Raw genomic sequence first — 27637 nt, 5'->3', positions numbered from 1 at the left:
TAAAAGCAAATTCTCAGCAGCTGTCCTTTAAAAATTTGGTTTCCCTTGACAGGTTTTCAGTGTGAACTGCTTCCCCTTTTTGATCCCACGTTCTCCCCGAGGAATTTGGTACTGGTGGCTGCTAAACCCACGTCTTCTTCCAACCCCCTTACTGTAAACGATCTTGGCACATGCAGGTAAGAAGCTCCTTGGAATCTGCCTCTTGTACCAGAGGTTGGAAGCGCTTATCTTGGCTATCACTGCTGTAGGTCGCTAGTATTTTTCTGAGAGCAACCAAAATATAAAGGAACCAGGCCATCACCATGTGGGCCATCTGTTTTCAGTTCCCGAGTCCAGCTTTTGCTCCTACAGTGACACATAAGGTTCATGCTTGTTATGTTCTGGGGAGAGACACCATGGGAAAATTCTATAGCCAGGAACCTCCAATTGGGTGCCTATTTCATAATGTAACCTTGGGGCCTAAGTCCTGTTAATACAGAATACTAGTGTACTCTGGTCTTGACTTCCTTAACGTTTAAGCACCTGCATTACACCAGCCAGAGAGTATTTTGTACGTTACTTCCAGAAGTGGGAGCCTTGTCTGGGTCCATCCCTGTGTCTGCTTCCTTGCAAACACCCATTCTGTAAGTTAAGCGGGGGTATCTGTAGAATAGTGCAAGTAATACCTTGCAAGCACTTGAGGACTAATATTCAGTCCTCAGTGCAAACCCAGCCAGTGAGATTTTCAGGATGACCACAATGAATATGCATGAGAGAGATTTGTCTTCATGGCCTCCTTACCTACCTACCTCATGCATATTTATTGTGGATATCCTGAAGCCCTCCGGACTGGGTTGAGAAGCAGCTGGGTGATAGAATTGCCTTTCATGTATGTGGCTCCTGGCTAGGAGGGAGCAGCAAGGTGGTTTATAGAAACGAAGAAAATTTCCTGGGTGCCATGAAGACCTATAAGATCTCATAGCAGCTAAGTCCCCATTGAACAGGAAACCCAAAGAAAGCAGAAGACAAAGCGGAGGCCATAAAAAGTACTTCAGTGAATAAATGGGGTGTTTTTTATTGGTAAGTTCTATTTGGATTTACAAAGCCATGGGCAGCAGGGGTCCCGACAGTCCCAAGCCTATTTGTGGAAGTAAATGGCCCCAGTCCCATTGCATTCAATACCAAAATGACTTCCTGTGTCTGCGGGTTTCCACTATTCCCATCTTCTCCATAATTTCCTCTTCAAAGGTTTTCAAGGATGGTTCGTAGGTCTTCGTGAGGGCGTCATCCACAGATGTGTCTTTTGGCCCATCTTTAGGAGGAAAAATATGTATAAGTAACTAGATTCTAGATCATTTTGCTTAGACCTACAGCTTAGGACATGGAAATATGTCTCCTGGGCATGACGTGTTGTGTTCTCCGAAGACAACAGTTTATTAGTCCTTGCATACGAGTTGCTTCACCTAATGCAGTGGTTCCTAACCCTGTTCTGGAGGACCACCAGCCAGTCAGGTTTTTAGGATAGCCCTAATGAATATGCATATGAGAGATATGCATCTAATGGAGGTTTCAGGCATGACCTCCACTCTCTTTCCACCAAGATCCCGTCCCCACCTCTCGCTCCCTCTACCATTTTAGCCTATCCCCACCACTCTTACCCAAGAGCCCTTCACCACTCCCTCCCTCCCCACATCACCCCCTTACTCTCGCTCTCTTCACCACTAGCCCATGACTATCTGCACCACTCCCTCTCCCCTCATCATCAGCTTGTCTCCAATCACTCTCTCCCCCTCCACCATCAGCTCAATCTCATGCTCCTCCTCAAATGCCCCTACCCCTTACTCTCACACTCTCCATCCAAGAGCCCACAAGCCTGTTCCCTGAACTCCCTTCTCCTCCCCCTTAGCTCACCACCACCAGTCCTTCTTTCCTCTCTCCCAAGAACCGATCTCCCCCAAACTCATTCTCTCCATCAGCTCAATCCCACCACTCTCTGCTCCATCAAGCACCCATGTCCCTCACTCCCTCCACATGTCCATCCCCCAATCTATAAAAGGGGAAAAGTACAAACTGTCCCCTTCCCCTCATTCTTAAACTCTTCCACCCTTCCTTGGGAGTTGTGTGCATAGAAAATGCAAGAATGGAAGGTCCAAGAACAGGAGCAGATGGGGAGAAAATGGTGTTCTGGTGGGGGGTTTCCAGTAAACATTTATCAGTGTTTATTGTTTAAGACCTGAAGCAAAAAACTCCGATATCTCTTGTAGGTGGAATATTGAGCAAAATACTGGCATTTTCTTTACAGGTTTCACTTTATTAATGTTTTAACAACTTCTCACCTTTCCACTGCTCTGGGATGATGCCATCTGTTCTCTCAAACACAGGTTTAGGGATGATCCTGCCAGTCCGTGTCGACACCCTGACCCGCTCACCCTCTTCCGTGAAGCGCCATTCCACCTCTGTGGGCTTCCTGGGGTGAACAGAAATCCTCACAATCTCTCAAGTTCCCTTTTACATTTCCAGAATATTCACTCAGTCAGGACAAGATGCAACTAAATTAACACTACGGTGGGGGGTGCAGCCAAGGAGGGGCACGAAACATTTATGCATCACAGACTGTACTTGAGTACTTACTAAAAAATAAAGTCCTCGGATGATTTGCAACCAGGACAGGGTTAAGGCCTAGGGAAACTAGGCCATGCCTAGGAAAAGAATCCCATCAGATATGCTAATTCAATGGCTCCCAAGAACTTCACCGTTAAGTAAGGTGCTCAGCGGTAAAGGGACCAGAATAACCCCTACTCACAAATGTCTATTTGTATTTGGCGGGTCACAATGGAGTACGTACACAAACAGACTCACATACAGTACAACATATCGAACATGAATAAAACATAAGTGATCAGGACAAAGAGGCTACCAGCGCCTCACATCAAAGAAAACACTAAAATATTCCCCAGAAACAAAACAACACTATAGTACACAGTATCAAATCCATGTCAGGGACCCGACACGGTCCGTGTTTCGGTAACTGATAAATTTTGATGGTTATTCACCAAGCGATCTATGAATGTTAAGATCTGAATCTAATCCAAAATAATTGGTAGAAGCTTTCGCCTCCCCACGAGAATGACACCGGCGGATAATTGGAATGGGCAGACTTGATGGGCTACAGCCCTTTTCTGCCGTCATTTTCTATGTTTCTATACTTACAGACCGCATTACCAAAAAGTTCTACGCGGTTTACAAAAGATTATAAACATTAAACACAATCGCATATTTGAATGAGTCAGGTATTTGGAGAAAAGTTAGGATTTTTAGCTGTTTTCTAAAATGTCTGTAAGAAAAACAATGATCGAAATTCTTTTTCATGAGAAGCTGCCTGAGATGCTAAAGAGTGATTTGGGAATTTCTTGCTTTTACAGAAGGGAAATTGATAATGATAATAATGGGATTTCAGAACGGGCTCAATCCGCCCTTCGATGACTAGCACCAGACAGAGTGGCGACATGAACTCGAGCGGACTTTAGCTGCTTGATTTCGAACTAGGACTTTTGTATTTTTCATTTTATGATTTATTTTTTGGTTATATTTATGCTTGCATTTTGGGGGTTTAAAGCACCTTTTCAGCTCTTTTCTATTTATTTTGTATTATATTTCCTTGAATGTACGCATTCAAACCTTATTTATTTAAACCTTACCGGTCTAGTGCTAAATGCGAATCGAAGGGTGGATTGAGCCCGTACTGAAATCCCATTATTATTATCAATATTTTTCTATAGTATTTTAGATGCCAGTGTTATTCTCATCGGGAGGCAAAAGCTTCTACTAATTGTTTTGGATTAGTTCTCTATTATATTGATGGCCATTTTTTGTTTTTTGAAGCCTATTTGGTAAAGATCTGAATCTGCCATGAATAAGAGGCGCTTGGTGAAACCCATTACAAGAAGACGCGAGCAACAGCCATTTCGGTGGCAGATCCTCTGAACTGAAATGCTCTGCCAGGATGTTTGAGGCTAAGGAAGAACAAGATGCCTTTTAAGAAGCATCTTTTTACTAAGTTTAGATTTTACTAGTTTTAGTAAGTTAGATAACTACGATAAGTCAATGTATTATGTTTTGATTATGTGTCTTTTCTTTGTAAACCGCTTAGGTCTTAGGCGCTGTCAAAAATTTTAAAATAATAAATAAATATCCTTCTTCTCGGGTCCGTTCTTATGAAACCACAAAGAAGAGCAACGCCTTGAAAGCATCCAAAATACTGTGTCGGCACTGTCGGCTTCATACCACGTTCCTGCGTCCTGAATTTCATAACGCAGTATTTTGGATGCTTTCAAGGTGTCGCTGTTCTTTGTGGTTTCATAAGAACAGAAGACTTTGTCAGAAACTTGTCCATTGAGATCGTCGTCTCCCTGCCTTTCCCAACCCAACTTACTCTTCATTCCCAACAAAGGAAGACAGAGGGTGTAAAAGAGAAAAAAAAATAGAAAAAAAGGGGGGGGGGAGGGAGAACATTGAATTATGGACAAGATTATGTTGTTGACATTTGAGTACGCGGAAACATTCAAAACTAGAGTTGCAGGTCAGCCAGAATTTATTAATTCCCTACTCTTCTCAGTGCTCTCTCCGATCCTCTAACCAAAATCTACTTCCAATCCCCTCACCACGAGAACTAATATCTTCTCCTTTACTTTGGAACTCGGCTCCAAACAATTTAAGAGACTGTGGTGCAGTGGTTAAAGCTACAGCCTCAGCACCGAGGTTGTGGGTTCAAACCAACGCTGCTCCTTGATCCCCCCATTGCCCCAGGTACATTAGAGAGACTGTGAGCCCACCACGACAGACAGGTAAAAATGCTTGAGAACCTGAATAAATTCATGTAAACGGTATAGAAAACTGAATAAATAAGAACATAAGAATTCCTGCTGCTGGGTCAGAAAGAAAATTGAGGAGGGGAATGGCAGCCAATCAAACCCCCTCTTTTACAAAAGTCGGCAGCACGGGCCGGTGTGGTAGATGCTCCAAAGCCCAGAGGAACTGAATGGGTGTCGGGGCATTTGCTGCACGGCTTCGCAAAAAGGGGGCCAACGTGACTGGCCCAAAGTCCTAAGGAAGCAGTGACAAGAGACATCTTGAACTGGCATCTCAGGATTTCTCCCGATTCCAAGGCCAGACCCATCTTCCACCTATCAACAGGAAACATAACTTCACACCATTCTGCATACAGAGTTTTTCCTGTAGTGGGTCTTGCCTGAATAATTCCACAGCTCTCACATATAGGAAGCTACGTCCCCTGTACCTTATCCCTGGGTTCTATTACGCACAAAAGAACCAAAAAGCTTACCTGTCCGTAGGATCAATCAGGGAAACCTGGTTCAGAAGTAGCGGAGCCTCGCTAGCAATGTACGTCCCTTGATAATCCCCCATTTTACCGATGTAACGGTAGTGCTGCATGAAAAAACAGTTTCACACTAACATTAAAAGCCTTATATGCTCTCAAAACCCCCCCCCCAAAAAAAAACCCCAACACCCTAAAATGAACTTTTAGTGGACAAAAGTTAAAGCCCCTTCCTTTGCTTCCACCACGGGATGAAGCAAAATTTGAAGACCGGGACTGGAGCCTCCTTTGCACCACAGCCACAGAAATAACAGAGAGTAAAGTCCGCAGGCCATTACAATCAGATCCTCCATTATTCACCCCCCCCCCCCCCATGCTCCTGCTCCGTGCAGATCGCACACAGGAAATGGCTCAAGAGACTACGGGAGCTCAAGGCAGCCATTTCCTGTGAGCGATCTGCACGGGGCAGGAGCGAGGGAAGATCGCTCCTGCCCTGAAAACCCGCAAGACCATCAGGTAAGGCTTAAGGGGGAGCTTTCAGGGCTTAAAATAGCCAGGGAAAGCAGGGATTAGGGGCAGAACTGGCCTGAATTTTATTTGCGTTTTTTTTCATATTCGCGGGCCGGCTCTGCCCCTAACCCCTGCGAATACGGAGGGGGAAGTGTATTTACAATTGTAGTTCCACCCACTCTTCCACTCGCTCCTGTACATCATGTTATGTCATATGTCTTTGGTTTTATCCCCCCAAATTTTAAACTTTTTATACTGTAACTTTGTACACCGCTTAGACGGCTATTATAAGCCATATATCAAATTTGAACAAACTTGGAAACTCTAACCCAACACACATCCCATTTGCAGGTGATCAGGAGACACAGATGGTTTGAATTCTCAAGATAAGCCGAGTCCATTCACGTTTCAAGTTTTTATTCAAATTTGACTCAATCGCTTATCAAGGCTTCTAAGCGAGGTAGAAAAGAAATATTTAAATTGCAGTACCATGAAATTAAAACACCCAGACATACTTACGAGATACAAATTATGGGATCCTTTTGCTAAGGTGTGTGCTAAATGCTAGAGTCTCCATAGACTATTATGGACGCGTTTGCGTTTAGCGAGCGCTAAAAACGGCTACCACGCCTTAGTAAAAGGACCCCCATATGGAGTAACAGGTGCAAAAAGGAAAGTAGGGGTAGAAATACATACTTTATAGGACAGAAAACATTTAAGGAATAAACAACTTGGAGGGGATTAAATAAAGACACTGGGAACGGCAGACAGCAGTCACTGGCTCGCTTACCGTATTTAAGCCTCCCAGAACAACCCAGTTTCGAGCTTCGATAACCTGGACAACCTTCCCCTGCTTTCCCTTGTCTTTCCCGTCCAGGATTTCCACCTGAAAAACAAGAGGTCAAATGTGCGCCACATATCACAGAAAAATCACTGTCTACATCGGGGGTGTCCAACTAAAATACACAGTGGGCCAAAATTAAAAACCTGGACAAAGTCGCAGGCCAGCCTTGATAGTTATTGAAAAAATGTCTACAATTGAGGAAGTTTCTCATCAGGTATAACGATGAAAACGTGGCCAAAGAAGCATCGTGGACACACTAGGCAAATATGACCACATCACCAAAGCATACTTAGACTCACACTGGCTACCAATAAAAGCAAGATCCCAGTTCAAATTCTACTGTCTACTATACAAAGTAATACATGGAACAGCACCCAACTACCTAAACAACAGACTACACCGTAACCTCTCACACAGATTAAGGAGAACCCAGAGCCTATTCACTCACCCCCCTCTCAAAGGAACACGACGAAAGAAACTATATGACAGCCTTTTAGCAACACAGGCAGCAAAGATCGATACTACCATCACCAATCTACTGACCAAATCAATAGACATTAAAGCATTCCGAAAAGAAATCAAAACTCATCTCTTCAAAAAACACTTCCCATCATCATAACCTCACAAAAGTATTAGAAAATGCTCTCATGACTACCCAAACACCACCACCAGCAACACCCGAATCCGGACAGTATTATCTCTACTCGTCTAAACAACAGAATCCGGACAATATTATCTCTATTCGTCTAAACAACCTATCACTATCTACTATCTACTACCAATTTATCCTGGAAAAGTCCAGAACAACAATTGTAACTTAACGCATTCTTGATTATATGTACTGCAATGCTACTGGAAATGTCCAGTCTTCTAACTTGTAATCCGCTTAGAACCGCAAGGCACAAGCGGAATAGAAATCACTAATGTAATGTAATGTAATAATAAACTAAAACCCAACCCAAAAAATATGATATAAATAGTGAAAAATAAATGAGAAAGGTTTAAAAATGCTCAAATAAAAGGTCTCTTGCTGCAGAGCGTGAAAAAAGTCTAGCTGTCCTGCACTAACAAACGTCGCAGTGTAGCAATAAGACTACAGAAAGCATAAAACCCATCGGCTAATGTTTTATGGGAAGATAAGGTGCACGTTTAAAAATAAAAAGGAAGAATGAAATAAAGCCCTGATGGCTCTTACCCAGGAGAGACAATCTGTAGCGCTCTGAGCTGAGCAAACCAAAAGTAAAACCGGCTCGAAAAATGCCGGCAATTTAAAAAAGGGGGGAGGGGGGGTGTCACATACGACAAGTGCCGTAGTCACAACCGTAATCTTAAGGAAAAAGTGGCACAAAAAAACCCGCTAAAGGAATTGAATTAAAATCCGATTAAAAATAATAAATAACAGCTGACATACATCTTGAAGATAGTATAGCTGTCCTACGTTGACCTACCCAGTGGGCCATTTGGTATTTTCTCGCGGACTTGAGTTTGACACCCCTGGTTTACATTATAAATATGAGCAGACTGAATAGGCCATTGTCATTTTCTATATTACTATTTCTCAAGATGACATGGGATTTCAGGCACACTGCAGGAGCACTACTCACTATATCACCACGAATCACTTTCCAGTCGTCTTCACTTAAGGGCTCCACAAACACTTTTCTGCGTTTAATCCCAGGTGGGTTTCTCTTCTTGGCTGCCACGGTCCAAGGCCGGCTCATGCCATAACGATAATCAGGAGGCAGCTTGGGCTTCGCTGCCATGGCAAGAAGCAAGGTAAGACGCATGACTGCAAGAGAAATGACGACAAATTTCCATCGGTATTGACATTCTGTCATTTCAATATCCTCCATCCCTCATTCTGTGGGTCAACCACTCTCTATCTTTGATAGGATAAAGTAGGGTCAGGGTCCTATTTCTGGCCATAGCACCCCTCCTCTGGAACCGGGGAGTCTGTGCATCCAGATGTTAGCAGAGTCCTTGGAAACAGAAACATGATGGCAGACAAAGGCCAAATGGCCCAGCCAGTCTGCCCATCCGCAGTAACCATTATCTCTTCCTCCCCTAAGAGATCTCACATGCCTATCCCAAACTTTCTTGAATTCATGTATAGTCTCCTCTTCCGGGAGACTTTTCCACACATCTACCACCCTTTCTGTATGGAAGTTTAATATACAGTACCACCTTTCAATATACACACCAAAGCAGTTTACATTGATTGCCAAATGCGGTTGCAACCTGATTATAAGAAAACCCCATAGGGAAAGCCTAGGAGGCATTCATGGGATAGGTGTCTTAGTAGAAATGAGAGGCTGATTTAGGCTACAGGTATCAGTTACAAATGGGGATCAAGACAGATTGGGAGGATGAAGAACCAACTGCCAAAAGTCTACAAAAAGGGTCCGATTTGAGCCTCACCTCTCATTTCAATGGGGCAGGGAATTCTAAGGAGGGGGGGTTAGGTAGCTGAAAGTGCCATGTCGTGTAGATTTGAACCCAATTCAGGTGGGAAGAGGTACAGAGAGAGATCCAGATATTGGGCACACTGGGTTGAGGCTGGAGGAAATGGGAAACTGACACATTTTGCTCAGTAAATTGAAAATAAAATCATTTTTGCTACCTTTGCTTTCTGGTTATTTCATGAGTCTCTGGTTGCATTTCCTTCTGACTGTGTATCCTTTCTGCACTCAGGCCCAACAATCGTCCCTTTCTATTCCCTCCTTCCTTCCTTCCTATGTCCTTAGTGTCCCATCCTATGTCCTTAGTGCCCCCAGTGCCTCCTTCCTATGTCCCCCTCACTGCCTTCCAGCCTTTGTCCCACCCCCTCCCCCAAAGCCAGCCTGCCTGTCTACCGCCCTCCCTCCCTGCCACGCTAAAACCAGCCTCCCTCCTTCTTCCAGCACCAATTAACCCCCCCCCCCCCACCGGTCCACCGCCGCTGTCTGCCAGCCTCTCTCCCCCACCTCTCTCCAACACCAATTCAACCCTCCCCCGGTCTGCCACCGCTGCTGCCTGCCAGCCTCTCTCCCCACCTCCCTCCAGCACCAATTCAACACCCCCCTGGGTTCACCGCCACTGCCTGCCAGCCTCTCTCCCCACCTCCCTCCAGCACCAATTCAACACCCCCCCATGGGTCCACTGCCACTGCCTGCCAGCCTCTCTCCCCACCTCCCTCCAGCACCAATTCAACACCCCCCCCCTGGGTCCATCGCCACTGCCTGCCAGCCTCTCTCCCCACCTCCCTCCAGCACCAATTCAACACCCCCCCTGGGTCCACCGCCACTGCCTGCCAGCCTCTCTCCCCACCTCCCTCCAGCACCAATTCAACAACACCCCCCCGTCCACCGCCCCTGCCTGCCAGCCTCTCTCCCCACCTCCCTCCAGCACCAATTCAACCCCCCCCCCCTGGGTCCACCGCCACTGCCTGCCAGCCTCTCTCCCCACCTCCCTCCAGCACCAATTCAACCCCCCCCCCTGGGTCCACCGCCACTGCCTGCCAGCCTCTCTCCCCACCTCCCTCCAGCACCAATTCAACACCCCCCCTGGGTCCACCGCCACTGCCTGCCAGCCTCTCTCCCCACCTCCCTCCAGCACCAATTCAACACCCCCCCCTGGGTCCACCGCCACTGCCTACCAGCCTCTCTCCCCACCTCCCTCCAGCACCATTCAACATCCCCCCCCCAGTCCACTGCCACTGCCAGACAAGCCCTCTTTTTAAAGGAGTGTCCAGACGTCTGTCTAAAATGGGAGAGTCTGTCCGGGTTTTCCTCTCCTACCTCGGTTTCTTGGCTGCTCCTGGTATTTTGGGGAGGCATTAACTATTCAACCAGCGCTGTGAAAATCAAGCCTCGTTCTGGAGCTGCCCTCATGGCCATCCAAGCCTCGTTTTGGGGCTCCAATGGTATCGTTCGTTATTATCCAAGCCTCATTTTGAGGCTCCAATAGCTCCTCTCAGGATCCACCAAGCCTCACTCTGGCCCTCACTGCAGGAAGGTAAGGAGAGAGGCTGCTGCAGACCCGGGGGAGGGGGTTGAATCGGGCGCAGGACGAAGGGAAAGAGGGAGGACGGCTTTGGCGTGATCGAAGCTGTGGGTGGGGACAACGGGACAGGGGATGGTCACCTTACTCAAAGGGGCAAAACTAGTATTTCACAAGGTGGGTAGAGCCTGCAGGGGTCTCAAAGTCCCGGTCGGGTTTTCAGGATTTCCCCAATGAATATGCATGAGATCTATTTGCATGCACTGCTTTCAATGCATATTCATTGGGAAATCCTGAAAACCCAACTGGATTGCGGCCCTCAAGGAGGGACTTTGACACCCCTGATCTATAGCAGTGGTTCCCAACCCTGTCCTGGAGGAACACCAGGCCAATTGGGTTTTCAGGCTAGCCCTAATGAATATGCATGAGATCTATTTGCATGCACTGCTTTCAATGCATATTCATTGGGAAATCCTGAAAACCCAACTGGATTGCGGCCCTCAAGGAGGGACTTTGACACCCCTGATCTATAGCAGTGGTTCCCAACCCTGTCCTGGAGGAACACCAGGCCAATTGGGTTTTCAGGCTAGTCCTAATGAATATGCATGAGATCTATTTGCATGCACTGCTTTCAATGCATATTCATTGGGAAATCCTGAAAACCCAACTGGATTGCGGCCCTCAAGGAGGGACTTTGACACCCCTGATCTATAGCAGTGGTTCCCAACCCTGTCCTGGAGGAACACCAGGCCAATTGGGTTTTCAGGCTAGTCCTAATGAATATGCATGAGATCTATTTGCATGCACTGCTTTCAATGCATATTCATTGGGAAATCCTGAAAACCCAACTGGATTGCTGCCCTCCAGGAGGGACTTTGACACCCCTGATCTATAGCATGCGTGAGATCGCATCAGTTTATACCAGACATGGGCAACTCCGGTCTGCGAGCGCTGCATTTCAGTCGGGTTTTCAGGATTTCCCCAATGAATATGCATGAGATCTATGTGCATGCACTGCTTTCAATGCATATTCATTGGGGAAATCCTGAAAACCCAACTCGATTGCAGCCCTCGAGGAGGGACTTTGAGATCCCTGGAATATAGTATGTTTTAAGTCAGGGGTCTCAAAGTCCCTCCTTGAGGGCCACAATCCAGTCGGGTTTTCAGATTTCCTCAATGAATATGCATTGAAAGCAGTGCATGCAAATAGATCTCATGCATATTCATTGGGGATATCCTGAAAACCCGACTCGATTGCGGCCCTCAAGAAGGGACTTTGAGATCCCTGTTTCAAGTGCTCAAGTGGTGTTACCATGTCCGGCTGGCCAGTTCATCATACCACATCCAAATGGTCTTGTTCTGGACGTTTGGGACTTCAACAGATTTTTGGTCAAAAATGTGGTATAAAGAGAGATGTTCTGGCAGTCCGGACAATCAACTGCCTGGACATCCAGATAGATGATTTTTGAAAAATAAAAATTTTGGACGTATAGTGATTTGCCTTTCAAGAATGGACATTTTTCCACTGCTGACATTGGGTATTTAGCATCGTAAGTCCAAATCAAACTTGGATGTATTTTTTGATTATGTCTCTCCACGAGTTTGCCTAGGTTTATTTTGTTGTTTTTGCATGAGTACATTTTCCTTGGCAGCACAATTACAATTTAAAAGACATATTTCCTCATATTTGTCTTATTTGGGTATATATATACTAGTGTTTTAGCCTGTTACATTAACAGGTGCTAGTAAAGCCTCCTTCCCTCACATGTCCCCTATTTTCAGCCCCAGCTCCAAACCCATTTTTACCCCCCCCCCAGCCCCCAGCATTTCCCTCCCCAGTCCACTTCCCTGTCCAGCGTTAGTAATACTCTATTTCTAGCTCTTGAAAATTGCCTTTGAATTCCCTCCTCTCCCAAGTAAAATTTATTAAAAAGGGAAAACACACATCAAGCTGGGCCCGCAAAAGCGTGAGAACAACCTCCCCAGACACATACACAAATTGAGGCGAATATAAACCTGCCTTTGTGTAACTGCAGCGGCAGCACCGGGCCTGAGATGCAGCAAGTGAATAGCGATCTGAGGAGGGGGGCGGTGAAAAGAGAAGCCTTTACATGAGGAAAAAGAAGAAGATCCTCTCAGCCCATACCGATCGTGCGCGCTTGGCCCCCTCCCTACTTACCTAGCTACTGCCAAATATATCTCCCGGCCGCGATCCTCACGGGAGCAGCGCCCGACCCTCAGCGGCTCAAAGCCCTCCTCCCGGCAGCCGCCGCTCTGCACAGCCTTTCATGCGCCTTAGCGCGCATGCGCACTCTGCCAACCACAGTCTGACAGATCAGGGATCAGGGAACATGGCGGTAAGAGTGCGCATGCGCGCTTAGCATTTTATTATAGTAGATATACACACACTCATACCAGCCCCATGAAGTTACTGATGATTCACCTGTGTGCCATAGTGGGAAGGCCTGAGTCTCGCTCACTTAACCCTGAAATCTCCCTCCCCTTAACCTAGGAGAGGCTGGAGCATATTATAATAGTGAACCAGATCTGTAGAAGCTGAATCAGGTTTAGGTTATTTTTTGTAATTGTGGTGTGCGTTGCCAAATAATTTACAACACCTTTAGGTATAAAATGTTATTTATTTTCAAAGAACATGATCGATAACCATTTATTGGAAAAATGAAATCATCCCACTCACTGAAAACCAAAAGAGCTTGCCTCTGGTTTTCCTTGGGTGGCATTTACCGATTGTGGTAGGCTTACAATAGAGAGGTCTGGCCACTCTCCAGCTGCAAGCAAGCCTACAGCCAGAGGAGGGCGCACTATTATTTATACAACTCCATCCACATACACTTCAAGTTTATTTGGGATTTGATAAAATCGCCTTTTCGTAGGTTACAAAATGATGAATAATTTTAAAAAATGGGACGGGGGTGACAAATAATTTTGGGGTAAATCACAGACATACTTTTCACGAGAGGGAAATAGAGGGAGGAATTACAAATTAGTATAGGAAAGAGAATAAAAAAGGGGAAAAAACAGAAGGGTGTGACTGGACAGATGCAAGGCCGTGGTTATTCAGAAAGTGTGATCTCTGTCTCTGGTGCTGGACTGAACGATGGCACTGCCACTTTCATCGACGGACAGGGAACATCGGGTCTGACACTTGTTTACCTAAACAGGAATATAGAGCAACGCATTAAGTCACAGACGTAGACATGTGCTTTAACGGAGACTTGGCTTTCTCCTCTCCATACATCTCCCCTGACGGTGGATCTTTCTTGCTAACTGACTCCATCCTTTAGCCAGCCTCCCCTTTCTTTCCCTTGGGGCCTTTAATATTCATGCTGATGAGCAATCTGACTCTTATGCCTCTCAATTTAATATCCTCATCCCGTCTTCAGCTTAGTCACAGTATGAGCATTGCCTCACTCTTGTCTTCTGCAATGGTCCGGTCTCTCTATGATCTGATAAGTTTCACATTTAACCCCCTTCCCCCTCCTCTAATCATCAACACCACGTTAAGGAATCTTCAGGCTACTGACCCTTACACACTCTCCACCACTTCCTGCATCACCTCTCTTCTTGTCTACTATGTTATCTAAGTCTCAATGAGGTTGTCCCGTCCTAAATTATTCTCACTCTGATCAATCAACTCTGCAGCACAATTTAAAAGGATAGAAAGGGTTTAGTGGAACCGGTGCAAAGCAAGTTACAGCAATCTAAGTACGAGATACTGAGAGTATGGATAAAGAGTTTGGCAGTGTGCTTCGGAAGGAGGGAATTTTGGTGGTGATACAGAAAGAGTTTAGTAGTCTGTGGGATGCATAAAGAGAGAATACCTGTAGACGTTTTGTTTTTTTACTGCCAGAAGAAGTCCCTGTGGTACTACAGCTTATAAATTCTCTCTTTCAAATTGATTCCTTCGTGTCATGCCCAGGAGAAATATTTCCATGTCCTAAGCTGTAGGTCTAAGCAAAATGATCTAGAATCTAGTTACTTATACATATTTTTCCTCCTAAAGATGGGCCAAAAGACACATCTTTGGATGACGCCCTCGCGAAGACCTACGAACCATCCTTGAAAACCTTTGAAGAGGAAATTATGGAGAAGATGGGAATAGTGGAAACCCGCAGACACAGGAAGTCATTTTGGTACTGAATGGAGTGGGACTTGGGCCATTTACTTCCACAAATAGGCTTGGGACTGTCGGGACACCTGCTGCCCATGGCTTTGTAAATCCAAATAGAACTTACCAATAAAAAGCACCCCATTTATTCACTGAAGTACTTTTTATGGTCTCCACTTTGCCTTCTGCTTTCTTTGGGTTTCCTTTTCAATGGGGACTTAGCTGCTATGAGATCTATCATGTTATAGGTCTTCATGGCATCCAGGAAATTTTCTCTATAAACCACCTTGCTGCTCCCTCCTAGCCAGGAGCCACATACATGAAAGGCAATTCTATCACCCAGCTGCTTCTCAACCCAGTCCAGAGGGCTTCAGGATATCCACAATGAATATGCATGAGGTAGGTAGGCAAGGAGGCCATGAAGGCAAATCTCTCTCATGCATATTCATTGTGAAAATCTCACTGGCTGGGTTTGCATTGAGGACTGAATATTAGTCCTCAAGTGCTTGCAAGGTATTGTTTGCACTATTCTACACATACCCCCGCTTAACTTACAGAATGGGTGTTTGCAAGGAGGCAGACACAGGGATGGACCCAGACAAGGCTCCCACTTCTGGAAGTAACGTACAAAATACTCTCTGGCTGGTGTAATGCAGGTGCTTAAACGTTAAGGAAGTCAAGACCAGAGTACACTAGTATTCTGTATTAACAGGACTTAGGCCCCAAGGTTACATTATGAAATAGGCACCCAATTGGAGGTTCCTGGCTATAGAATTTTCCCATGGTGTCTCTCCCCAGAACATAACAAGCATGAACCTTATGTGTCACTGTAGGAGCAAAAGCTGGACTCGGGAACTGAAAACAGATGGCCCACATGGTGATGGCCTGGTTCCTTTATATTTTGGTTGCTCTCAGAAAAATACTAGCGACCTACAGCAGTGATAGCCAAGGCAAGCGCTTCCAACTTCTGGTACAAGAGGCAGATTCCAAGGAGCTTCTTACCTGCGTGTGCCAAGATCGTTTACAGTAAGGGGGTTGGAAGAAGTGGGTTTAGCAGCCACCAGTACCAAATTCCTCGGGGAGAACGTGGGATCAAAAAGGGGAAGCAGTTCACACTGAAAACCTGTCAAGGGAAACCAAATTTTTAAAGGACAGCTGCTGAGAATTTGCTTTTACTCTCTCTCCAGTTACTCTATCGGGGAGTGCCTGAATTTTTGGCCTCATTCATTTGTCAAACGATGCACTTTAACTTATGCTGTGGGTGGCCTCCATGCTGGACCGTTTCAGAGATATAAAACTCAAAGCTGACAGGTGGCTGGAGTAGGGCCTGTTCCTTGTGCTAATTTAATACATTTCTAACTAGTGTTCCAGAGTTATCTTACCTGCCTCAAGTCTGCACAAAGTCCCCTCTCAAAAGCCAGTCTCAGGTTTCTTTGGGGTTTGTTTTTTTTTACCACTGTGCCCGGTGTTTAACCCCCTCCCCCCCAACAACAACAATTTCTTCTGGTCAATGTAAGAAAGGATCGTGATGGTAAGTCTAATAACAGAATGTTCAGTGGAATGATTTGATCGGAATCCTGTTTTGATTTGGGTTTGATTGTTACGCCTTGACCTGTTTTCCAGGTCTTCCAGCTTAGCTACTAGGCCTGCCATACTAGGTGTGATGGCCTGGTGGTCTTGTGTCAGTTGCCGGATTGCGTCTTCATTTACTCCAACCTGTTGCCGAGTCTCCTTAAGTTCCGCTGTAAGTATCTCAAATTGTTGATCCATAGTATCTAGTCTGTCCAATATTAGCTGTAGTTTTCTTCTAGCGCAGGGGTAGGCAATTCCGGTCCTCGAGAGCCAGAGCCGGAGTCAGGTCAGGTTTTCAGGATATCCACAATAAATATGCATGAGACAGATTTGCATCTCAAGGAGGTAGTGCATGCAGATCTATCTCATACATATTCATTGTGGATATCCTGAAAACCTGACCTGGCTCCGGCTCTCGAGGACCGGAATTGCCTACTCCTGTCCTAGCGATACATCTAAGGTGGCCTGGAGGAGACGTTGGAATCTAATGGTCCGCCATCTTTTGTTTCCACCCGTTTCCCCCTCTCTCACTCTTTCCTTGGTGCTTTCGCCGCCATTCAGAGTGGAATGTGATCTAAGGCGATACTCCGAAGTATGGCATAGTTTGTTCCTGTTTAAGCTCTTTTGCACAGATTATATGCCTCTTTGTGTGAAGCGTATTGGAGCTGCAAAGACCAACTGCCTTAAAGCGGCAAGGTTCCACTAGAAGTCCTGTGGCCGGTGTTTAAAAAAAAAAAAACCCCAAAAAAACACTAGCTGAGGCTGAACACTGGCTTGAAGGTCATCACATTTGACATATAAGATTATAGAATTACAATCAAGATTGCATTATGTTCTTTGGTCTGAAATAATTATTTTGTTCATAAATATCTTAAAATCAACTGATAACAGAATCTGCCTCTTTGTGTTTTATTTTTAAAACGTGGAGATGTTCTTACCAGGAGATAAGAATGCATTAAGAGACAGGTGCCGAATCCAGCATAATACAATTCTGCCACTGTAGCTTGAAGGGTAGAGTCGTGAAATCCGTGTTCCGACGTTCCAACCCTTTAGGTCACCACTGTGCTTTGTGAAAGCCCAGTGGCGGGAGTGGAGTTATGAATCCAGCACACCCAAGTTCTAATCCCACTTCTGCCACCACCATCACACTTTAACTTTGAACATATCACTTGCTGTTCCGGGATCAAAAAGTAAGATCATACATTTTTCAAGGCAGTGATTTTGTAACCGTGTGACTTACCTTGTCCAGCACCGCATATACATGATGAATTTCGACCACTGTTATGCGATGCTCGTTCTTATAAATATTTTCGAACTCAATTGGAAACTTACCGCTTTTCAAAGTATCTGGTCAATTAAGCTATATGTTTCTTATGTTATTGTTAATCGCGTTGAACTTACGGTTACGTGGTTTATAAGTATGACGTTATGTAACATATGTTATGAAATGACCTGCAATTTTAGTACAATTTCCCTGCCATAGATGTCCTAAGTTTTGGAATTGAAAGGCCCTGGATACTAACCGCTCTCCTGCAGAAATATCATTCTGTCCAACAGAAGGAGTGTTTCCACTAGGGGGGCCAGCAGCAGAGCCAAGCTGAAAAACGCCACCACGTTCTGTTGCTGCGAAAGCATCGCCTCCACCGAGACCTCATCCAGAGAGACGGTGGGGTCCAATCCCACTCGTGCTAGCCCCTGACGGGCATACCTGTGAAAGAAAAACCAGAGCACATATCACAGGTTGGCTTAACTCTGGTAAGCTGCACAGACAGACATCGCAGGGGCCTGCTGTGGCTCACTAGCTGAGCTGCTGCCTCTTCACCAAGAAGTTGTGAGATAAAATCCCGGTGCTGATCCTTGTGACCCTGGGAAAGACACTTAATCCCCCAGTGCCCACTGCTTTGAAATGCCACAAAAAAGCAGTATACAAGTCCCCCATTCCCCAGTGATCTGGCTTACGTTTACTGGGCTGACTTAAGAATTATCTGGAATTCAATGCCAGAAAATGTGGTGAAATCAGTTAGCTGAGCAGGGTTTAAAAAAGTCTGGATAATTTCCTAAAAGAGAACTCCATAGGCTGTTACTGAGACTGCTTGGGGAAATCCACTGTTGGAAACGGGATACTGGGCTTGATGGACCTTCATTCCGTCCCAGTATGGCAATTGTTATGTTCTTATGAGATGTATATAAGCTTTTATGATGCCATAGCTCACTCAGATAAACTATAATGTCAACTCAGAAAATCCAAGTTCCACTTAAACACTGTTACTCATAAGAATTACCGCTGCTGGGTCAGACCAGTGGTTCCACCATGCCCAGCATCTGCTCACGAGGCGGCCCTCTGGTTTAAGACCAGCACCCTAACTGAGACTAGCCCTACATTCTTGATCAGCAGAAACTTGCCTAACTTTGCTTGCAGGGTGTTTTCCCCTATAACAGCCTCTGGAAGAGCGTTCCAGCTTTCTACCACTCTCTGGGTGAAGAAGAACTTAATTAGAAGAATGTCTTAATTAGTCCAAATAATGCTCTTTTGTGACCAGGAGAGGCACCTTACTCCGCCAATGTCATGAATGTTATACAACATAAGCTCCAGGGATAAATGGAGATTCGAGACCCAGAGCTGACAATATCACATGGATTGCCCTGTTTTCCCTTTGCTTATTGAAATCTTTAAAAGCGACCCAAAATGTTTGGATGGCTACCGTCTTAGATGTACCCTAAATATAACCATAACATAGGATACGCAGAGCTGGATAGAATTCCACCGGCCTAGGTTGATCACAAACCTCGTTTAACCCCCAGCATTCATCAGGTTATGTGGCCGAATGATGACTCAGTGAGTTTCTTCCTGATCTTTCAGTCACAGAGCAAATGCTATTACACTGGGGGAGCTAAAAATCTTGTGATAAAAAGCAGAGCACCCCAGGGCCTGGCCCACCCTAAATACAAAGCTAGACAATTATTCTGTACAGTTAAATGTTGGTTCTGGACCTCTGGTATAGTTAAGACAGAGAGAGAAAAAAGAGAGAAGCGTCTTTACAGAAGAGGAAAGCAGGAACGGTCACTTACTCTCCAAAGGAAAGCTCATGTGCCTTTTTTATCGTCTGGACACCCAGCCGCTTCTTGGATGGGTCCAACTCCCTAATCACCGTCTCCAGCATAGCTCGAAAGCAGTGTGTCCGCAGGCCTGAGCTCTTGCGCCGAAGGCGTTCGGCGTACTCCTCAATGGCATGGCAGGCCACTTCACGCGATTTGTAAGAGAGCTGGTGGCCAGCGAGCTGCGCCACCCAGGCGCTCATGGGGTAGCCAGGTTCCGAGGGTTGAGCAGCCTCGGGGAGCCTCGGACCACCCGGTGGAACGGGCATCTCCGCGGTGCTGATTTTCATGTAGCAGCAGGCTACGGAAGTCACGCCCACGATGTCGGGGCACCTTGCAAAATGGCGCAGCATGGCGACACTCAGGTCACCACAGGCATGCAGTCCTGTCAGCACAAACCCGCTTTTGGGGGAGAAACGAGGTTTTACGGGCTGCTTTATAGGGCCACAGTTCGACAACACCGATGTTCTTCTAATGTCCGAATAGCTGTGACCGTTCCAAGTCCTGTGTTCATCCGGGCTTGAAGAACTTGCTGGTCCGATTCCGTTTACTTCAGGCTCCGCTCTTATTTCACTGGTCAGTGCTGCCAGTTCCTTCTCTATATCTGTAGCGAAGGCCCCACCTTGACAATCGAGATGCGGCCGTCTTGGAGTTTTAGAGGCCCTTCTGTCTGCCTGGGATAGGTCGGTTTTTCTTATTGATGAGCCCTGGGTTTCTAAAGACCAATCCTGACGTAACTGGAGAATAAATTGTTCCCAAGAAGCTTTAGGGTCCACCCACCCCAATACGTGTCTTGGCATCTGGAGGGTAAGACTGTGACTGCCTTCACCACTGAGGCACTAAAAATGAAATAAAAATAAACAAAATCATGCATCAAGTCACTTGCTGATCGAAGGCTTGAGCCTCGAGAACTTAATTTGAACACACACCTTCATGGCCTTCTCTCTCTCTCTCTGTAAGGTACACCCCAGCTGCTGGTCGAACTTGGTGGCCATGGTGGCCAGATGCTTGTCTGTCTCCACAGCTGTGACGGACAAACCAAGGCCAAAGGACAGGAACCGGGAGAGATGGCCCTTAAAGACAAAATCAGAGAGGATTACGCATCTGGGTCAAAACTCAGCACATTTCCCCCCCTCAGCGCCAGGGCCAGCTGTTAGCCTTATATCCGATGCCTTGCATAATAACCTCAAGTATCACAGGTGTATTTTGTGTACACACAACCAGCTGCTGCGAATGCCTTGGAAAGGTATCATTTACACTTTGTGCACTGTGTGTAAGAAGGAGAAAGATCAGAGGGTGGGGGGTGGAGGTGGAAGAGAGCACATATTCCAGCATTACCAACGTCTTACCATGTATACCAGGGGTCTCAAAATCCCTCCTTGAGGGCCGCAATCCAGTCGGGTTTTGAGGTTTTCCCCAATGAATATGCATGAGATCTATTTGCATGCACTGCTTTCAATGTATATTCATTGGGGAAATCCTCAAAACCCGACTGGATTGCGGCCCTCAAGGGGGGAGTTTGAGATCCCTGATGTATACCAAAGATCATTGCAACTTCTGTAATTCATTCAACCTCACAGAGCCTTAAGACCCCCAAGATTTTCTCCCTGGCCCCAAAACAAACATCTGTTTTTACACACACACTCCCTGATGAGGTCCCCGACATTCTCAGCTAAACAGTGGCATTAGAATGCACCAGTCCCCTGGCCCATAGCGAAGCACAGAGCCATAGGAGCAGCATCGATTACAAATACAAGATCGGCACAGACCAAATAATACGTGCCATTCACACCACCTGCACCCGAGCAGTTCCAAGCACACAGTAAAAAACAGCAGATGTCACCATTTGTGTAGGAACACTGAGAAGGTTCGATCAATTAAGACTCCCAAGCTGTGATTCAGCTGCATGCTGCTATAATGTTGGATGGTGGGAAAAAGTGCAAACCTTTGCTCCACAATGCCAGCATCACTGGCAGGCAAGGGGTGCTCGGATCTGTGGTCATTATAAGAAACTGCCGGAAAATCGTACCTGGCCAGATCCAACATCTACAATGCAGTTACATCCTGTGGCATCGCTCAGCTTCTTTACCAGCTGGAAAATGAAAGATGCAAAAAGATTAAAGAGTGCTTCACCGGATCCCCAAGAAGGACAAATGCATGGGGATGTTATAAATTTGCAACTATACAGTATGTAGGACTTTATTTCCTAACCAAACCAAGTGCACCAAGGGAACATCTTTTAAAAATAGAGAAATGAGGTCCAGCTAGTACTGGCTCACTTCACCTTCTGGGTATAATGCCTCAGACCAAGTACAAAATCTATACAGACGCTTTGAGAGAAAATATCAAATCTCTACCAATGCTGTACTCGCTCAATCCATGTTCCCAAGAGGATGAATTCCACTTGCCCAAAAGATTTATCTCTGTTAATAGGAGGAAAAAGCCTCAGATTCCCGTTTGCCAGTAAACTTGAAAGGCAAAATCCTCATCGGCAAAAAAACCTCCAGCCTCCTAATACCATGATGTCATCGTTTCATTCGTAATACGGCCATTGTAGCAGCCATTTTGAGCATGGAATGTTGACCGCCGATTGAAGTGAGTTTTTGTATGATGGAGGGGGAGAGATATAGAACGGTGAATGGTGTTCCTTGCTTTAACAGATTTGATGTGTCCCACGCCCTGGCACAGAAGAAGCGAGACGCAGGCTTGCCTTCATCGGCGGTGAACAACAGGCACCATTTCGAAAAATTATACATTAAAGCTAAGTGGATTGTGTTTATTAATATATATGAAAGAAGTATTTGGGAATGAGATGAACACTGGAATATTATTAGGAGGTTTGGAGTTTGGTTTTTTTTTGCCGATGAGGATTTTCCCTTTCAAGTTTGCTGGCAAAGATTAAGTCTGGTGGCAAAACGGGGGATCTGAGGCTTCAAGATTTAATTTTCTGGGGGGGGATCAACTTTTGATACTTCATAATCAAAAGCTCTTCATGCCGACATATATTTGTAAGGGTCTCTATGAAGCAAGTCACTGCAGAAAAGGCATAAAAACTGTGAGGAGGAACGGGGAAATCATAACAAATTTTAGAACAGTTCAGCCCGATATTATCTGATTGATGAAATACCTAAGGGAAAAGGGGCAAAAAGAACAGATACCCAAGGAAACACAAATGTTCTTTAAAGCACACGTGAATATTGGTTAAAACACTCAGATGATATAAAATCTCTGTTAACTGCAGCCAAATATAATGTCAATCCTGCTGAACATGGCAGGGTTGAATGTCATATCAAATTTAAAGAGGAAATGGTCTTGTTTACCAACCGTACAGCAAGAGATTGGAGAAACTGGGCCTCTTCTCCCTTAAAAAGAGGAGACTGAGAGGGGACATGATCAAAACATTCAAGATAATGAAGGGAATAGACTTAGTAGATAAAGACAGGTTGTTCACTCTCTCCAAGGTGGAGAGAACGAGAGGGCACTCTCTAAAGTTAAAAGGGGATAGATTCTGTACGAACGTAAGGAAGTTCTTCTTCACCCAGAGAGTGGTGGAGAACTGGAACGCTCTTCCGGTGGCTCTTATAGGGGAAAACACCATCCAGGGACTCAAGACAAAGTTAGACAAGTTCCTACTGAGCCAGAAAGTACACAGGTAAGGCTAAACTCAGTCAGGGCACTGGTCTTTGACCTAGGGGCCACCGCGTGAGCGGAATGCTGGGCACGACCCAGCAGTGGCAATTCTTATGTTTTTGACCTTATCCATTTCCCCCTTCCCAGCCTAGTATCTTAGTCACAAGCTGAACTTTGACCCCTGGGAGCTGCTCCTTTAAATCAGTGTCTGATTTCGGAAAATACCGAACTCACCTCCCCCAGCCTCTGAATCTCGTGTTGTTTCTTGGGCTTCACGTGCCTCCTGAAGACTGGTTCAAGCATGGAGCTCTGGCAGCGATTGTGGTGGAACTCTTCCGACTTGCCACCCTGTACCTCTCTGGCTGCTCGGGGGAAAGCCAACGTGTGTGCCGTGACCTTAAATGCCAGCAGGGAGAGGGGCCAAACTGACCTGTAGCTAGGAGGGTTAGAGGTAAGGAAATAAAGAGGAATTCAGTGAATAAGCCATGGGCTTCTGTTAAAAACAAAACAGTGTGCTCACCCCTAAAACAATGACATTTTACTCTGTACAAGCAACACTTAAAACTAAACCGATGTATAAACTGCAAAGGTAAAAAGCAAGATTAAACGTACATGTGAATTTGTGATGCAACTCGGCGTGGCAAAAATAAGAGTAGGTAAAGGGAGTACTGACAAATGCTCCTACAGTGACACCATGTGGTTGGTTAACGAATAGCATGAGAAATAGCTCTTTCTAAACACCCTGCTCTCATGGTTCCAGCTGATTGCTGCACTTTCCAGTCCTGGTGCAGGAGATAAGACCAGAACATATGCAGGATAGCTTGAACAAGACAAAATAAAAAAGTTACCCTCCGCCACCTCTGCATACCGGACTTCCTTTGTGTTTTTGGTCTCCAGCAGCAAGTCAGCTAATTGTGCAGAAGGAAGATCAGCCAGCACTGTCTGCCAAGACTGAGGCAAAGTGTCCCAGAGACCATCTGTAAAAAACTCCTGGTGGACAAACATAACAGAAAAATTTATGTGATGCCATAAGGGAAGATTAGGTTCTTACCTCGATAATCTTCTTTCTAGTAGAAAGGCATAGGAGTTGAACTAGTGAGTTATTCATCTCTACTCACAAGTTTGTGTAGAAGGTGTTATTTACATTTTTTTGGCTCCACCTTCCCTATCTCTGCACTGTGCTCTGCTCCTCAGTTTGTACCAAAGCAGCTGACAGCCATTACAACAGGAAAGAGGAGGGGCATGAGGAATTCCCTGACAAAGCCAAGTCTATTCTGCTCTTAATCAACAACAATTAAAGGAAGCCAATATCAATAGGAACATAAAAAACAACATGGAACCCAACAGCCACCTACCTGAGGTGCAACCGGCACTAACACTTATGCAGCCTCTGCAGTCTCCCATTTGTTAAAACATTTTTAAAAAACACAATAGAGAGCTATCAACAAACCTCCAGTCTCGAGGAGGATATCTCTGGACTCTGTGGAGACTTTCCAGGTATTCATCACTCTTTAGACGGATTTTTGGAGGTAGGGGATCCAAATCCAAGCCTCAGAAACCCCCCCCCCAATGCAATTAAAGACCCCCCCTCAATATCTCCCATAGACTAGGAATACTTACAGTTCTGCTGGTGCAGGGCCCACTTCAGCTGGAAGATGGTGAAGCCCACTACCTCAGACAAGAATATAAAAATAGTTCCAGATGCTTGTTTCTTCAGGGTGCCAGTCAGACTGTGCTAAAGCCCGAAACCCCAGACCCCCTCAGCTCTTCACGTGTCTTCGGGGGAAGGAATGCAGCCGGAAACCGATAAAGTCCTAAGGACCAACATGGATGCCACACAGCTTGTGTTTAAGCTCCAGTAATAATAATAATAACAGCTTATATACCGCAATACCATGAAGTTCTATGCAGTTTACAGAAGATTAAGCAAAGGTTGACTTTAAGAGGGGAGGAAGAAAGAGAAATTAATAGACCCGAGCCACCCAAAAGTGTTAATGCAGGCTGGCTAGGTAAGTGCCCTGAAAAAAAGGGTTACCCTCCCAGCTACAGACCCCTGACAGTGAGTGTCTGTGAATTTACCCAGGGTACATGGAGACTTCTGTAGCACTGATAAGCCTCTAAAAATAAGACCTAAAGGCCCCAAAATAACAAGAGAACAGATCAGAAAGACACCTTCAACTCGCTTGCAGAAGAAGAAACTGAGGAGCAGTACACAGTGTAGCTAGGGGAGGGAGAGCCAAAAAAATGTAGATGACGCCTTCTACACAAACTCGCGAGTAGAGGTGAATAACCCACTGGTTCAAGATTCATTTGCCTTTTGCACTACCAATGTAATTTGAATACAAGAAAACAAGGGCAGATTTAAAAAAACACAAACAAAACAATTTTAGCGACATGGCAGGCCAGGAAATAGCTTAACTAATACCAACAGGAAACAACTCCTCAAAAACCTAACCGATTGGTGTCAGCAGGTCACTGGCTGGATACTGTCCAGGAAAGCTATAGGAACCTAGAAAACCATATGTTTAAATGATTACAAACTAGCAAAGCCACTATCTAAACGCTACCTAAGTCTGGTGAGGGGAAAGTGGTTTGGTGTTGAATTAAGATTGGAAATTTTTATATTCACTCACTTAGGATGGCAGAGAACCAAAGAGAAAAATCAGAGAAATTAGATCTGCTAATTTTATTTCCTTTAATCCTACCAGACCAGACCAGAACCTGCGGGTTGTGACCATCGACTACCCGCTGCTCAAAAGGACACAACCCACAGGTTCTGGACTGGTCTGGTGTGGACACTAAGGAATACCAAAATTCAACTTGGATAAAGAGTGTTTTGCGGCCGCTGTGTATCCTTAGCAGTGTGCAGACCAGATGGACTCATTACTTTTTTTTTCTGCTGCCTACTATGTTCCTAGGAATAAAAATGGAGGAAAATAATCCTAGGTGAAAAGGAATATACGGCTCCCATCCCACCGGCCGAGGGGAGGCTCAGCTTAGTGTAAAGAGGCAGGGCAGTGGCTGCACGAGGCTGCTTTAACACATGAGCAGTTTCTACTTTGAAACCTACTTACAATGATGTAGGCGTCTGTAATGTAGCCATAGACAGAAAGGACACGCGTGATATCCAGCGCCAGCTGCTTCTGCTGCTGCAGGGAGAAGGGCTGAGAAGAGAAGTTGGTCATCGCGGCATTTCTGTGTCACACCTACAAAAAAAAAAAATTTTGACTTGGGTCCAGATGTCACGGCCAAGGCATCAGCCAATCTGGGCCAGTAGCCAATCCAGGTCCCTAGTACCTGTCCAAAACCCAAGGAGTAGCAACATTCCATACAGAATCTCAAAGAGTAGCAAGATTCCGGAACCCCGAAGAGTAGCAACATTCCATGCTACCGATGCAGGGCAAGAGAGGCTTCCCCCATGTCTTTCTCAATAACAGACTATAAGAACTTAAGACTAGCCTTACTGGGTCAGACCAATGGTCCATCAAGCCTAGTAGCCCGTTCTCACGGTGGCCAATCCAGGCCACTAATACCTGGACAAAATCCATGCTACCGATCCAGGGCAAGCAGTGGCTTCCCCCATGTCTCTCTCAATAACAGACTCTGGACTTTTCCTCCAGGAACTTGTCCAAACCTTTCTTAAAACCAGCTACCCTCTCCGCTCGTACCACAACCTCTGGCTTCCAGAGCTTAACTATTCTCTGAGTGAAAAATATTTCCTCCTATTGGCAACATACTCCATCCGCTAAAGACTGGCATAAGCTCCCCTTATACGTAGAAGTTCTAAGCGATTCCTTAAAGGGCTGAAGCATGTATTGATAAGGTGACCATACGTCCCGTTTTGAATGGGACAGTCCCGTTGTCCCCACACACAGCTTCGGGACGCCAAAATGTCCCGAAAGCGTCCCGAAGCTGTGCGCTATTGGTCGTCCCTTCTTTAAAAGTTATTAATATACGGCGTCGATCTATCTTCTCGGTTACGGCTCCTCAAGCTTGGAATGCCCTTCCAATTTATTTAAGAGAAGAAAGGGTTTGGGATAAATTTAAGAGCAAACTTAAGGGTTTTCTTTTTAAAGATGCATTCAAGGATTAAATGAATTGTCTATGCCCTTAATTCATCCTTAATATTATAATGAGTGTCTTTCCCCTTTCCCAACGTTTCTTTTTGAATTAAATTGTATTTCTTCTCTAAACTCTCCCCATGTTTGACCTTGTATGTATTTAGTAATAGTTTTGTTAGTCCCTCGACTCTGTCATTTTCAATTGTACATGGCTTAGAATTTGGAATAGGCGATTAATCAAATTTTATAATAAACTTGGGACAACGGGACAGACGATCACTTCCCCTTCCTGCCACGCCAAAGCCGTCCTCCCTCTTTCCCTTCGTCCTGCGCCCGATTCAACCCCCTCCCCCGGGTCTGCAGCAGCCTCTCTCCTTACCTTCCTGCAGTGAGGGCCAGAGTGAGGCTTGGTGGATCCTGAGAGGAGCTATTGGAGCCTCAAAATGAGGCTTGGATAGTAACGAACGCTACCATTGGGGCCCCAAAACGAGGCTTGGATGGCT

General features: G+C 45.5%; 2 protein-coding genes and 1 long non-coding RNA gene across 9 annotated transcripts; 1 reads left to right on the top strand and 2 right to left on the bottom strand.

Moving 5' to 3' along the window:
- Positions 1-1029: 1029 nt before the first annotated feature.
- On the bottom strand, positions 1030-10592 carry MRPL24 (mitochondrial ribosomal protein L24). Its single transcript, XM_033925221.1, has 6 exons — positions 10445-10592; positions 8273-8457; positions 6615-6710; positions 5321-5424; positions 2316-2446; positions 1030-1291 (listed from the first exon to the last, which is right to left on the bottom strand). The coding sequence occupies exons 2-6, from the start codon at positions 8453-8455 to the stop codon at positions 1155-1157; spliced, it is 651 nt and encodes a 216-aa protein (XP_033781112.1). The 5' UTR covers positions 8456-8457; positions 10445-10592; the 3' UTR covers positions 1030-1154.
- Positions 10491-14932, top strand: LOC117350711. The gene is made up of 2 exons (XR_004537283.1): positions 10491-10661; positions 14671-14932. It is a non-coding gene; the product is annotated as an uncharacterized LOC117350711 (long non-coding RNA).
- On the bottom strand, positions 13249-27595 carry RRNAD1 (ribosomal RNA adenine dimethylase domain containing 1). 7 transcript variants are annotated; one of them, XM_033925210.1, is made up of 10 exons: positions 27514-27595; positions 26148-26279; positions 23942-24063; positions 23308-23509; positions 21473-21535; positions 20373-20516; positions 19417-20282; positions 17871-18055; positions 15778-15898; positions 13249-13820 (listed from the first exon to the last, which is right to left on the bottom strand). In XM_033925210.1, the coding sequence occupies exons 2-10, from the start codon at positions 26256-26258 to the stop codon at positions 13817-13819; spliced, it is 1818 nt and encodes a 605-aa protein (XP_033781101.1). In that variant the 5' UTR covers positions 26259-26279; positions 27514-27595; the 3' UTR covers positions 13249-13816. The 7 variants fall into 7 exon arrangements, with proteins under 7 accessions (XP_033781101.1, XP_033781103.1, XP_033781102.1 ...); XM_033925212.1 differs by lacking the exon at positions 27514-27595 and adding an exon at positions 27419-27452; XM_033925211.1 differs by lacking the exon at positions 27514-27595 and adding an exon at positions 26371-26432.
- Between the last annotated feature and the right edge of the window lie 42 nt (positions 27596-27637).

This window comes from Geotrypetes seraphini, chromosome 16 (genome assembly GCF_902459505.1).
Source record: "Geotrypetes seraphini chromosome 16, aGeoSer1.1, whole genome shotgun sequence".
In the NCBI taxonomy this organism is placed as follows: domain Eukaryota; kingdom Metazoa; phylum Chordata; class Amphibia; order Gymnophiona; family Dermophiidae; genus Geotrypetes; species Geotrypetes seraphini.
Note: the sequence above shows the minus strand (reverse complement) of the source record. Positions and strands in the feature narration are given on the sequence as shown.